The 10,380-nt window shown below is 60.7% G+C and overlaps 1 protein-coding gene across 2 annotated transcripts; it reads left to right on the top strand.

The window, feature by feature from the left end:
- The first annotated feature begins 787 nt into the window (after nt 1-787).
- ELMOD3 (ELMO domain containing 3) lies at nt 788-5,934 on the top strand. 2 transcript variants are annotated; one of them, XM_017837300.1, is made up of 9 exons: nt 788-1,041; nt 1,330-1,392; nt 1,671-1,762; nt 1,861-1,984; nt 2,637-2,759; nt 3,335-3,465; nt 3,988-4,064; nt 4,148-4,275; nt 4,895-5,934. In XM_017837300.1, the coding sequence occupies exons 1-9, from the start codon at nt 924-926 to the stop codon at nt 5,062-5,064; spliced, it is 1,026 nt and encodes a 341-aa protein (XP_017692789.1). In that variant the 5' UTR covers nt 788-923; the 3' UTR covers nt 5,065-5,934. The 2 variants fall into 2 exon arrangements, with proteins under 2 accessions (XP_017692789.1, XP_017692788.1); XM_017837299.1 differs by lacking the exon at nt 1,861-1,984 and having other exon boundaries at nt 2,567-2,759.
- Nucleotides 5,935-10,380: the final 4,446 nt, after the last annotated feature.

Raw genomic sequence — 10,380 nt, 5'->3', positions numbered from 1 at the left:
CTGGGAGCTGAGACTGGGTACTGGTCCCGGGGACTGGCCACCCCCGCCCCAGCGCCTGTAGCCCCGCCCCACTGTCCCCAGTCCCCGCCCCTCGATCAGAGTCCCGCCCTCTGTGTATGGCCCCGCCCCCATCATAGCCCCGCCCTCTGGTCCCGCCCGTCTCCGTTCCCGCGCTCTGGCCCTCGCGCGCCCCCGTCACCGCCCCGCGCGGTGCACGCCGGGAGTTGTAGTCCCCGTCTCTCCCAGCGAGCGGCGGCGGGGACTCCAGCTCCCGGCGTGCAGCGCGGCCGCGCCTGCGCACTGCGGCGGCGCCGGGCCGGGAGGAGTCCCGCGGGGTCAGGGCGGGAACGGGACCCCCGGGAGGGTCCCCGAGGGAGCCGGGCCGGGCTCCTGAGGGACTAGGAGGGGATCTGGGGGGGCTGGGAGAGACCTGGAGGGTGCTCCTGAGGGGCTGGAGGGGGGCACTGGGAGGCCAGAGGAGGCTCCTGAGGGTGCCCGCGGGGGGCTGGGGGGTCCCGAGTGGGCTCCTGCGGGGCCGGGGTGGTCCTGGGGGGTGTCAATCTCCAGGACCCTCCTCCCCACCTCCTGATCTCCGCCCCGCTCTCCTCCCGCAGGGCATGAGCGGCGCCGGGGGCTCGGAGCAGCCGGAGCGGCGGCCGGAGCGGCGGCCGCGCGTGTTTCCCCCGGCAAGTCCCTGCCCGTGCGTGTCCGGCCGGAGCCCCCCGGCCGAGCCCCCGGGGGCCTCCTCACCTCAGGGGTTCCAGCCCCCCATTCCCCCTCACCTCTCGATTGTATCCGTGTAAAATCATCTTGGGGGCACAACCGCCCCCCGAAACCCCCTTCCGAAGGAGCCTGAGCCGCCTTCCAGTGGGGCACAGGGGCGGTTCCCGGGGGGAATCCTCGGGGTTTGGGTCGGTTGGTGAATGGGGTCTGTCCCGGGAGGTGACACCGGTTTCCTCTCTCCCCCCCAGATCCCAGCTCTGGGGCAGGATGGGGTCCTGCAGGCGCTGGTGCTTGGAGAGGGGCAGTGCTCGGACCTTGGTGAGCTTCTCCTGCTTCTCTTGGATCAATCCCTGTGTTTCCTGGTGGGAAGGTCACCGGGGGGGCTGGAAAGGACCCCAGGGATCCAGCGGGGAGGTCTCAATCAAATCCATTTGGTCCCAGCTTGTTCCCCAAGACCACCCAAGATAAACCTTGCAGTTGGGATTTTCCCTGGAAAAGGGGAAATCCAGCTCCAGGATGTGCTGGGGGGTGTTGGGGGAAGGGAGCAAATCCCCCATCCCGTGTCTCCCACCCGGACCTGACCCTTGTGCTCCTCCCCTCGGGCAGGGATCAGCGAGGAGCAGCTCCGGGCCCAGGAGGAGTGGGAGGCTCTGGAAGAGATCCAGTCAGGTACTGGGAACGACGGGGGCCTGGCAGCTGGAGAGGTCTGGGGAGGAGGGAAGGACCTGGATCCCGGAGGGCAGGATGGGTAGGGGAGCACCTGGGGGGGTTATTTGGGGGTGGAGGGGCGGGAGGGGGTAGGAGACTCCCTGTTTTACCCCTGTTCCCCATGGCTCCACCCTCCTGGGGATCACTCTGAGGGGTCAAGAGTCACTGGGGGTTCAAGGGTCACTCAGGGGGAGCAGGGGTCATTGGGGGGGTCTAACCCCCTCCCTCTCTCCCTGCAGGGTTGGGGGGCACCTCACCTGTGCCCCCTCCCCCAATTTCCTTCGCGGAGGCGCTGCAGCACTTCCAGAGCTCCGGGCTCTCCCAGAGCCGGGTACGGCCCGGGGGCAGGGCAGGAATTAGGGCTGGGGGGCACCCAGCCCCCCTCCCCCTGGGGGCTCAGCCCTGACGGGTCTGGGGTCTCTCCCGCAGAGGAAGGTCCGGGGGCCAGGGCGCCGGGGGGGCCTGTCCGTGCTGCTGCGCTGCCTCGGGGGGCCCCCCCGGCTCTGGCCGCAGCTCCGGGGGGAGCGGGAGCTGGTGCTGGCCATGGCACAGTGTGAGTGGCCCCGGGTCCCCTCTGCTCCCGGCTCTGGGGAGCGCTGGATGGGAATCCCCCAGTCCCTCAGCATGGGGGGGTCATGTCTGCCCATCCCAGGGGGTCCCACACAGGGAAACCTTGGGACTGTGGGTTTGGGGGCTAAGGGGCCATTTTAGGGCACCAAGGGGGTTTTGAAGGTGCCAAGTGGGATTTTTTAGGTGCCGGGGGGCATTTTTGAGGGGGCTGTGGTTGGGTTTTGGGCACCAAAGGGCATTTTTTGGGCACTGTGGGATTTCTTAGAGTGTAGGGGGTGTTTTTTGGGCACCAGGGGGTGTTTTTAGCTGCTGCAGGGTGTTGTTTGGGTGCCAAGATGCATCTTTTGGGTGCTGAGGGCTGAGTTTTGGGTAGCCAGGGGGTGTTTTTTCGGAGCCAAGGGGTGTCTCTTGGGGAGCTGTGGGTATTTTTAAGGTGGTTTTGGGCTCTGGGGTGGGTTTTTGGAGGATGTGCTGTTGTTTGAGGTGCTGAGGGGCGTTTTGGGGGCAGCGGGGGTGTTTTTGGGGTGCTGAGGGCTGGTTTTGAGTGCCGGGGGGTGTTTTTTAGATCCCAGGGGTGTTTTTAGCCACGTGGGGCGTTCCCTCCCCCCGGGGTGTCCCTCCCTCCCCCCTGCCAGGCGCCCTGGATGACTCGGAGTGGGTGCACATGCGGATCCTACAGACCATCTACCGGCAGCTGACGCGCTCCCACCGAGGCTGCCCCCGCTATGGGGCACACTGGGAGGAGCTGGGATTCCAGGGTAGGACTGGCAACGAGCTCTGGCCATTCCCAAACTCCACCTGAACCTCCCCTGGAGCAGCTCTGTCCTATCCCAGCTCCCTCAGCCACTCCCTGTGCTCCAGCCCCATCACCATTGCCCTTCCCTGGACACGTTCCAGCACCTCAATGTCCTTCTTGGACCCCAAAATTCATCCCAGGATTTGAGGTGCAGCCTCACCCCAATCCTTACACTCCTCTCCATATGCCTACAAAGTTCCCAAGGGCACCCTCAATCCCTTTATTCATAAAGATAGTAAGTCAAACTGGCCCCAGTACAACTGGACTGCTTGGCCAGGTCATCCCAGTACCACGTGCCTAAAAAAGCTAGTAATTCCTGGAAAAGTGTGGGAGCAGGAGTGTATCAGGGGGAGCAGGGTTGGTTAATGCCCAGGTGAGTGAGGTGGTGGCCCCATTAGAGACATTCCCTGGAAGCTTTCCCTCCAGAAAGGGAATCCCCAGGATTCCTGTACCCTGGAAGTGCAGTGACAGGGAATAAACAGCCCATGGAATGGGAAGGTGACAGGGAGTGACTCCATGCTGTCCCTGCCCCCCCAGGTGTGGATCCTGGGACCGACCTGCGTGGGACAGGAATGCTGGGGCTGATGCAGATCCTGTTCTTCGTCCTGGACTCCCGAACATTGTCACTGGCCAGGGAGATCTTCCAGCTCTCCCAGCACGAAACCCAGGCACGGCCTTCCCCCTCCTCCCTGTGGGGGGATCTCCCTTGGAATTCCCAGTGCTCCGGGAAAGGGAAGAACAAGAACCTCTCCAGGGATTTTTTTGGGATGCTGAACCCCCTCAGGCTGGTGAGGGGAGGAAGGTGGTGCCCAAAGAGCCCTGATCCAGGCTGGAGCTGAGCTCCAGGTACTGGATTTGTGCTGGGAATGGGATTTTAAAGATTTGATCCTGGCTTAGAGTAGGATAAAAGGGCTGGAGAGTTGGGCAACAGGAAAATGGAAGTGAGTGGAGCCTGTCTCCTTAAATTCCACATTTTAGTCCAGGTTTAAGCCTGGGATACAAGCTTGGCTCAACCGTCAGCATCCATCCGAGCCTGGATCCATAGAGCTGTTATCCCAGTACGTGGGTCTGTCACCCATCCCGTGGGTTTGGGGCCACACAGATCTGGTGTCAAAGGGTTGGAGGTGCCAGAGGGGAGGAGGGTTTTCCATCTGAGCTGCAATAACGCCGGAATTCTGGTTCTCTTGCAGAATTTTCCCTTCTGCATCATGTCCGTGAACATCACCCGGATCGTCATCCAGGCGCTGCGGGAGGAGCGGCTCTCCCGGTGAGGGGGGGCTGCTCTGGGCTCTCAAACCACATCCAGGGCCCTTCCCGGCATGTGGCCAAGCCCCTCTCCCTGTTTTCCAGGGAATGCAACCGCCGGCAGCAGGTCATTGGGGTGCTGAACGACCTCTATGCCGCCGCCTTCCTGCGGCTCTTCCGCCTCTGGAAGCGGCAGTGCGGGACTGTCGCTGACGCCGGGTCCTTCCTCAAGGGTTTGTCTTCCCGGCTTTTCCTTCTCCTTATTTTCCCTGGGAAAACAACCCCAGGACAACCTGAAGACCCCTCGCTGTGTTCTCAGCGCATCCAAGCCCAGTTCCAAGGACTGTAATGCCCAAGAAGCCCAAACATTCCTCATTTAATCCTCACACTGAGGTTTTCCACAATATTTGCCTCTCTCAGTGCTCCAAGGGGTTTTTCCTCTCCCCCATTTTCCATTTCAGAGGGATGCTGTGCCAGGGTGGCTTGGGGTGGGTGACATGTGGGGACGTTCCCTTCTCCCCAGGCTCACACAGAGCCACAGCTTAACCCCAGTCCATGAGTTATTTATTCCAGAGGGGATTGGTGTCCACAGAGCTGATGGATCCCCCGGAAATGGGGATCCACCTGGCACTGCTGAGTTCCGGCTTTGTCCCATCTTCCCTGGATTTCAGTCCCAGGGGGTCAGGCTGGTGCTGAGCTGGGGGTGGAGAGGAGCTTCCCATGCTCCCTCATCCCAAGGAAAACACGATTACACCCTTTCCAAGGGAAAACATTGGGATGCTGGGTCTGTTGGGCGTCTGACACCATCTAGGTGTTGTTCCCCTCAACCTTTTCCCCCTCTGATCCTTCCAGAGCTGGAATTATCCACCAAAAAGAAGCCAAGGCAGTTACTGAGGTCCCTGGAAGCCTATGTGAGCCACAGCCTTCGGCCTTCCTCCCCTCCCTCCTCTTCCTCCCAGATCCACTTCACTGGCATCTGTGACCCTGTGGTCGAGCTGGAGGGAGATTCCCGACTGATCTGACATGGAGCAGGATGCTGCACAGGGAATTCTGATGGTGGATCAGCCCTTGGAGGGGGACACACCAGTGTCTCCCCTGGTTTGGGGGCTCGGGAAGGGCCAGGAGAGGTCACAGAGCCAGGATTCACCTGCTCCAGGTGGAAATCTCTGGAAGTGAAGGAGGAAGAGGCAGTGGAAGGGGGGAGATTCCATGAACCCCCCAGCCTGGCACTGGGATACTCCCTCCATCCCTCCCAAGTGCAGGGTCCCCGCTGTCCTTACCTTCCCCAGGTGGAGCTGAGGGTGGTACCAGGCTCCTGGATCCCATCCTGGCTCCAGCAGCACCCGGGGTGAGGGTAACCCCCACTTTGGGGTGTGGAGGCTTCACTGGGGGCTGGGGGGGAGCAGGACTGGGGGGACCCCCAGGGTCACCAGGGGGTGTCAGCACCCAAAGAAGTTACTAAAGGGGGGGAAATGAGTGTTTTGGTGGAAAAGAGTTTTTGATTTGGATTTGCTGCTGGATTCTGTGGGATCCAGAGGGGGATGGTGAAGCAGGAGTGCCCGGAGCCCAATTTGGGGTGAAATAGGGGTGAAAAAGGTGCTGTAAAGGAGAGAAATGAGGGTTGAGAGCTGCAGGGAGGAGTGTTATCCCCTCTGGGAGCAGCTCTGTGCCAGTGCTTGGGAATGTCCCCAAACCCCTCAAAATGGGGAAAATTCCCCAAAGCCCAAGTCTGGAGAGAAATGACAGCTTTGGGGGAGAGAAGTGGGGGCTGGTGGGAGAATGGAGCATCACAGCCCCCAGGCCCCCAAAGGACAACGATTCCTGGGGGCTGGGAATGCTGCTGGATGGAAAAACATCCAATAAATGGGCAAAAAGGAGCCCAGAATTAGGGATTTGCCTTCCTGATTCTGAATTATTGTGGGAATTGGGATGGGGGGGAACCCTTTTCGGGTGTTTTGGGGCAGGGGTGAGGTGAGGCTCTCACAGACCTGGGCTCGGTGAGGCTGAGGGGGAAGGCAGGTAGTGGGGGAGGGATGGGGGTGCCAGGAAGGGGTGTGGGGGGGAAATGTAGGTGGGATGCAGGGACTGGGAAGGGATGTGGGTGCTGGGAAGGGATGTGGGTACCAGAGGGGAATGCAGGTACTGTGGAAGGGATGTGGGTGCTGGGGGAGGTGCCAGGGAGGGTTGCAGGTACTGGGAAGGGATGCAGGAGCAGGGGGTTGGGGGTGGGATGCAGGTACCAGGGAGGGATGTGGGTATCGGGGGATGGAGATACCAGGAAAGGCTCCCAATTCCCAGGGAGGTTGCAGGTGCTGGGGGGCAGGAGCAGAGCCCGGAGTGGGACCTGCCAGGGCTGATCCCCGTCTGTCCCCTGGTGCCACCCAGTTCCGCTCCAGGGCCAGGGCTCAGCACCCCCAACCCACTCCTCACTCCTAAAACCCCGCGGAGACCGGAGACAACAGGACTGGCAGTGACAGGGACACTGGGACGGGGACCAGGACCTGCACCAACAGCAACAGCAGAGTCAGGAGGGACAGTGACACCAACAATGGCACTGGCACCGACGGTGGCAGCGGCACTGGGATGGGCAGTGCCAGTGACCCCGGGATGGGCACCAGCAGGAACGGGCTGTGAGGTGGGGGCTGGGCAGCAGGGGTGCAGGCAGAGGTGTAGGCAGGGTACAGGCAGGGCATGGGCAGCACAAAGGACTGCGGGCAGGGGTATGGGCAGGACAGCACCAGTAGGGCCCAGCGGGCAGGGAGCAGGGGGCTGCAGGCAGGGACCACAGGCAGGGCCATCAGACAGCATGTTGAGGGTCCCCCTCCTCCACTGCCCCAGGCCCCTGTCCCCCTGCACCCCAGGCCACCCCTTAGTGCTGCCCCCTGCCCCCAGAGCCAGCAGGTCCATGGGGAGCCCCAGGGGCAAGTACTCGGTCCAAGTCACAGCTGCATCGGTGCCACTGTCACCATCCTCATCCTCATCACCATCCTTGTCCTTGTCACCATCCCCATGCTGGTGGTCCTGGTCATGCTATGGGTGCCCCGAAACCACCTTGGTGGCCACTGTCATTGTCCTCTTCTCCTCAGCCAACATGGTTGTGGGCTGCTGGTCCTTTGGGAGGACACAGTGTGAGGGGGCCCTGGCCTTGGATGGGCTCTTCTGCACGGACCCCCTGGCCTCCAGGGACTCCCCGGCCACCGCAGACCCGAGGCCTCCATGAACCCTGCAGCCCCCTGGGCACCATAGACCCTCAGTCTGGGGGGATTTGAAGCCCCATGAGGTGATGAAGGAGTGATTTCTAGGCTGTCAGCCAACCCCACATATTACAAGTAGCTCTATAGGGGAGCAAACAAGGACAATTGTCCTCAGGAACCCTCCCATGGTGAGTGGGGACCCCGATGTGCTGATTGGACCATCCCCCAGGGAAGTCTGTGCTTCACTGGGGCCTGGGTAAGGAACATTCCTGGTCTGGTCTGGTCTGTCTGGCTGACTGTCCCCCTCCAGGAGTTGTCCAGGTTGGCAGTGATGAGACTGAAGGGAGAAGCCCAAGGACACTTATAGGGACTTTAGGGCATGGGGGCAGTTGGCCAAAGGAGGAGGTGCCCAGCTTGTGCTCTCAGCTCCCCCAGCACCAGGGCAAGTACTGAGAGGGGCAGGAAAACTGCCCTGATGGATCCATGGCAGAGGCTGCTGCCATGGGCAGCATTTGGCAGTTTGACCCTGGGGTGGTTTAGGTGGCCCTGGACCTGCTGGGAACAGGCTCCACCTGTCCCAGGGGGGAAAAGGTTCTGGGCCATGAGCGGGTGGAGCTGATTGAAGGGGCTTTACATCGGGTTTGGAGGGGAAAGAGGATAAGCCCAGGCTGGGCAGAGATGAGCCTGGGGGCATCAGGCTGGTGTTGGGGGTGAGAGTCCAGCACAAGAGCAGCTGCACCACGTGCAGGAGCCACGGAGCAGCAGAAGAGCTCTGAGGTAGCTGCCATCACAGAAGGGTGGGGGGATGATGGGCATAACCCCAGTGCTGCCCTGGATGGCTCTGAGCTCCTCAGAAGGAGGTGCTGGGGTGGCTTGGCAGGTCAGGGGGTGCTTCTGCTGTGCTGAAATCATGAGATGAAGGTGACAGGGCTGTGGGCAAAGATCGGGGAAGGGCTGCAGGGTGGGTGTCCCGGGGGAGGCTGGTGGACCCCACCCAGGTGGGACGAACAGGCAGAGGATCTGCTCTGCAGGAGCCTCAAGGTCACCAGCCCTTGTACTCCTGGGGGACTTGGACCCGCTGGAACTCCCCCGGGGGAAGAGGAGACGGCCCAGGAGGTACCCAGAGGGTGTGGAAGAGAACTGACACAGCTGGTGAGGGAACCAACCAGGGCAGTGCCTCACTTTCCTAATTAACTTTTCTAATTAATTGTTTTAATTAATCATCAGCAGTGTAATTTTCCACTTTAGCAAGGGGGTTTTTAAAGCTGCAATTGTTAGAAACTAGTCTGGGAAAATCACTGAGACTTAAAGTTTTGCTAAACCAAATTCGACATGCCTCAATGAACAAAGCCTGGGGGAGAGATAAGTTGCTGAGAACTGGACACCAGGAATTCAAAATTTATAGGCTACAAGAACATGTTGCAGAAACTACAGATAAAGAAGAAACTAACAAAGAGAACTCAGAATCAGTCTGCTGAAACGCTCCCTATCTGGGAAAAAGATAATAAAAAGACTGAAAATGTGGACTAATTAGCATGAGAAGTGAGAAAGTAATAATCAATAGAATATAGAATATTACTTATTTAAGGGAATTATGTAACATAACCAATGAACATGAATTTCTTTGCTAAAAATGTATAAATAATAAAAAGTTTTGAAAGTGGGTGGGCATGTTGAGTGGAACTATCCCCATGCACCCCAACACTGTGACTAAACTAATGCCTGTTTTCTAATACTAAAAAAATAGTGTTAGAGAGTTTGATTTATCCCAGTGTTTTTACTGAAAACTGGACCTGCTGTTAGTGAGCAGAGAAGGGCTGGGGGGAAATGTGCTGGTTGGAGCTGTCTTGGGCACCACCACCAGAAATGATGGAATTTTCCATCCCAGGTGAGGGAAGGAGAGACAGAACCTCCCACCCCCCCGGATCAATAAATCCACGAGGCATCAGGTCCCTGGGCCCATTTATGACTCTGGTGTGGGGGGTTACAACTGGGTGAACTGGTGAATGAAGGCTCTCAACTTCTCCCGGTTGGAAGCAGACTGGAAAGGCTGGGAGAGCTGGAGGAGGGGTCCAGTGGGGGTCTGCAGCTCCTCCAGCACCTGGGGGGGGCACAGGGAGGTCAGGGGGGGCAGCAGGATGTTGGGGGGCTGGGGGGTGGCTGTGCTTACCCCCATGTCCTTGAAGCTCTGCAGGGAGCTCAGGGCCAGGCTCCTGTCACGATACCCTGTGGGGAGAGAAGTCCCGAGGGAACCCCCAAATCCCACCCCACGGGCACCCCCAGCCCAGTCTAGGGGGGCAGTGACGCCCAAAAGCAAGACCCCCCCCCCTCGACTCACCATCCTCATCCTCATCCAGGAATTCCAGCAGCGCCTCCACGTAGTCTGCCTCTGGAATTGGGAGGGGTGTCAGATCCCAGCTCCTGGGGGGCTCCAGCCCCCCCAGGGTCCCCAGGGGTTCCCCACTCTGGAGGGTCCTACCGGGCTGGGGCCAGGGGGGTCTCTCCAGGAATTCCGCAGCCCGGCCGTAGCTCCGCAGGACAGGGCTCAGGAGGCGGCAGAGGAAGAGGAGGAAGCCAGGGAAGCCCTGGGGCTCGCTGAGCTGGGGGGACACACAGCTGGATTTGGGGGACACCCCCTCACCCCAGCCCAGGGGGCGGTGGGAGACCCCAGTACCTTGTAGCAGCGCTTGGGGACCCTGTCCTCGCTGTCACTGTCGCTGTCATCGGTGAAGTCCCAGCAGGAATGGCCCCGGGACGAGGGTCGGGGGGCCACGTCGCAGCCCCTGCACTCGCTCTCGGGCTGGGGGGACAATGGGCTGTCACCTCACCTCAAAGCCACCCTGAGCCCCAGCAGGGACCCGTGTGTGTGCCAGGAGGGCTCCTGGGGTGACACCCACCTCCTCCTCCTCCAGCAGCCCCCCAAGGACGAGCTTGTCCAGGATGTCCAGGCTGTGGCGCTCGGGAGGCTGGCAGGGCTGGGGACACAGGAGAGGGGTGACAGGCCACCCTCGTGTCCCCACCTGCAGCCCCAGCAGGTGGGGGGTGACAGGCCACCCGTGTCCCCACCTGCAGCCCCAGCAGGTGGGGGGTGACAGGCCACCCGTGTCCCCACCTGCAGTCCCAGCAGGATGGGGGGCAGCAGCA

Source organism: Lepidothrix coronata, unplaced genomic scaffold, assembly GCF_001604755.1.
Source record: "Lepidothrix coronata isolate B3197 unplaced genomic scaffold, Lepidothrix_coronata-1.0 Scaffold301, whole genome shotgun sequence".
Classification (NCBI taxonomy): Eukaryota; Metazoa; Chordata; class Aves; order Passeriformes; family Pipridae; genus Lepidothrix; species Lepidothrix coronata.
This window is presented reverse-complemented; position numbering and strand designations above follow the sequence as displayed.

Bases quoted from the DNA above. Each gene is read 5' to 3' on its own strand.
- ELMOD3 (XM_017837300.1), top strand. From the start codon at position 924: ATGGGGTCTGTCCCGGGAGGTGACACCGGTTTCCTCTCTCCCCCCCAG. The intron at 1,763-1,860 runs GTACGGCCCGGG...TCTCTCCCGCAG, and splicing joins CCGGGCTCTCCCAGAGCCGG to AGGAAGGTCCGGGGGCCAGG. The intron at 4,065-4,147 runs GTGAGGGGGGGC...CCTGTTTTCCAG, and splicing joins CGGGAGGAGCGGCTCTCCCG to GGAATGCAACCGCCGGCAGC.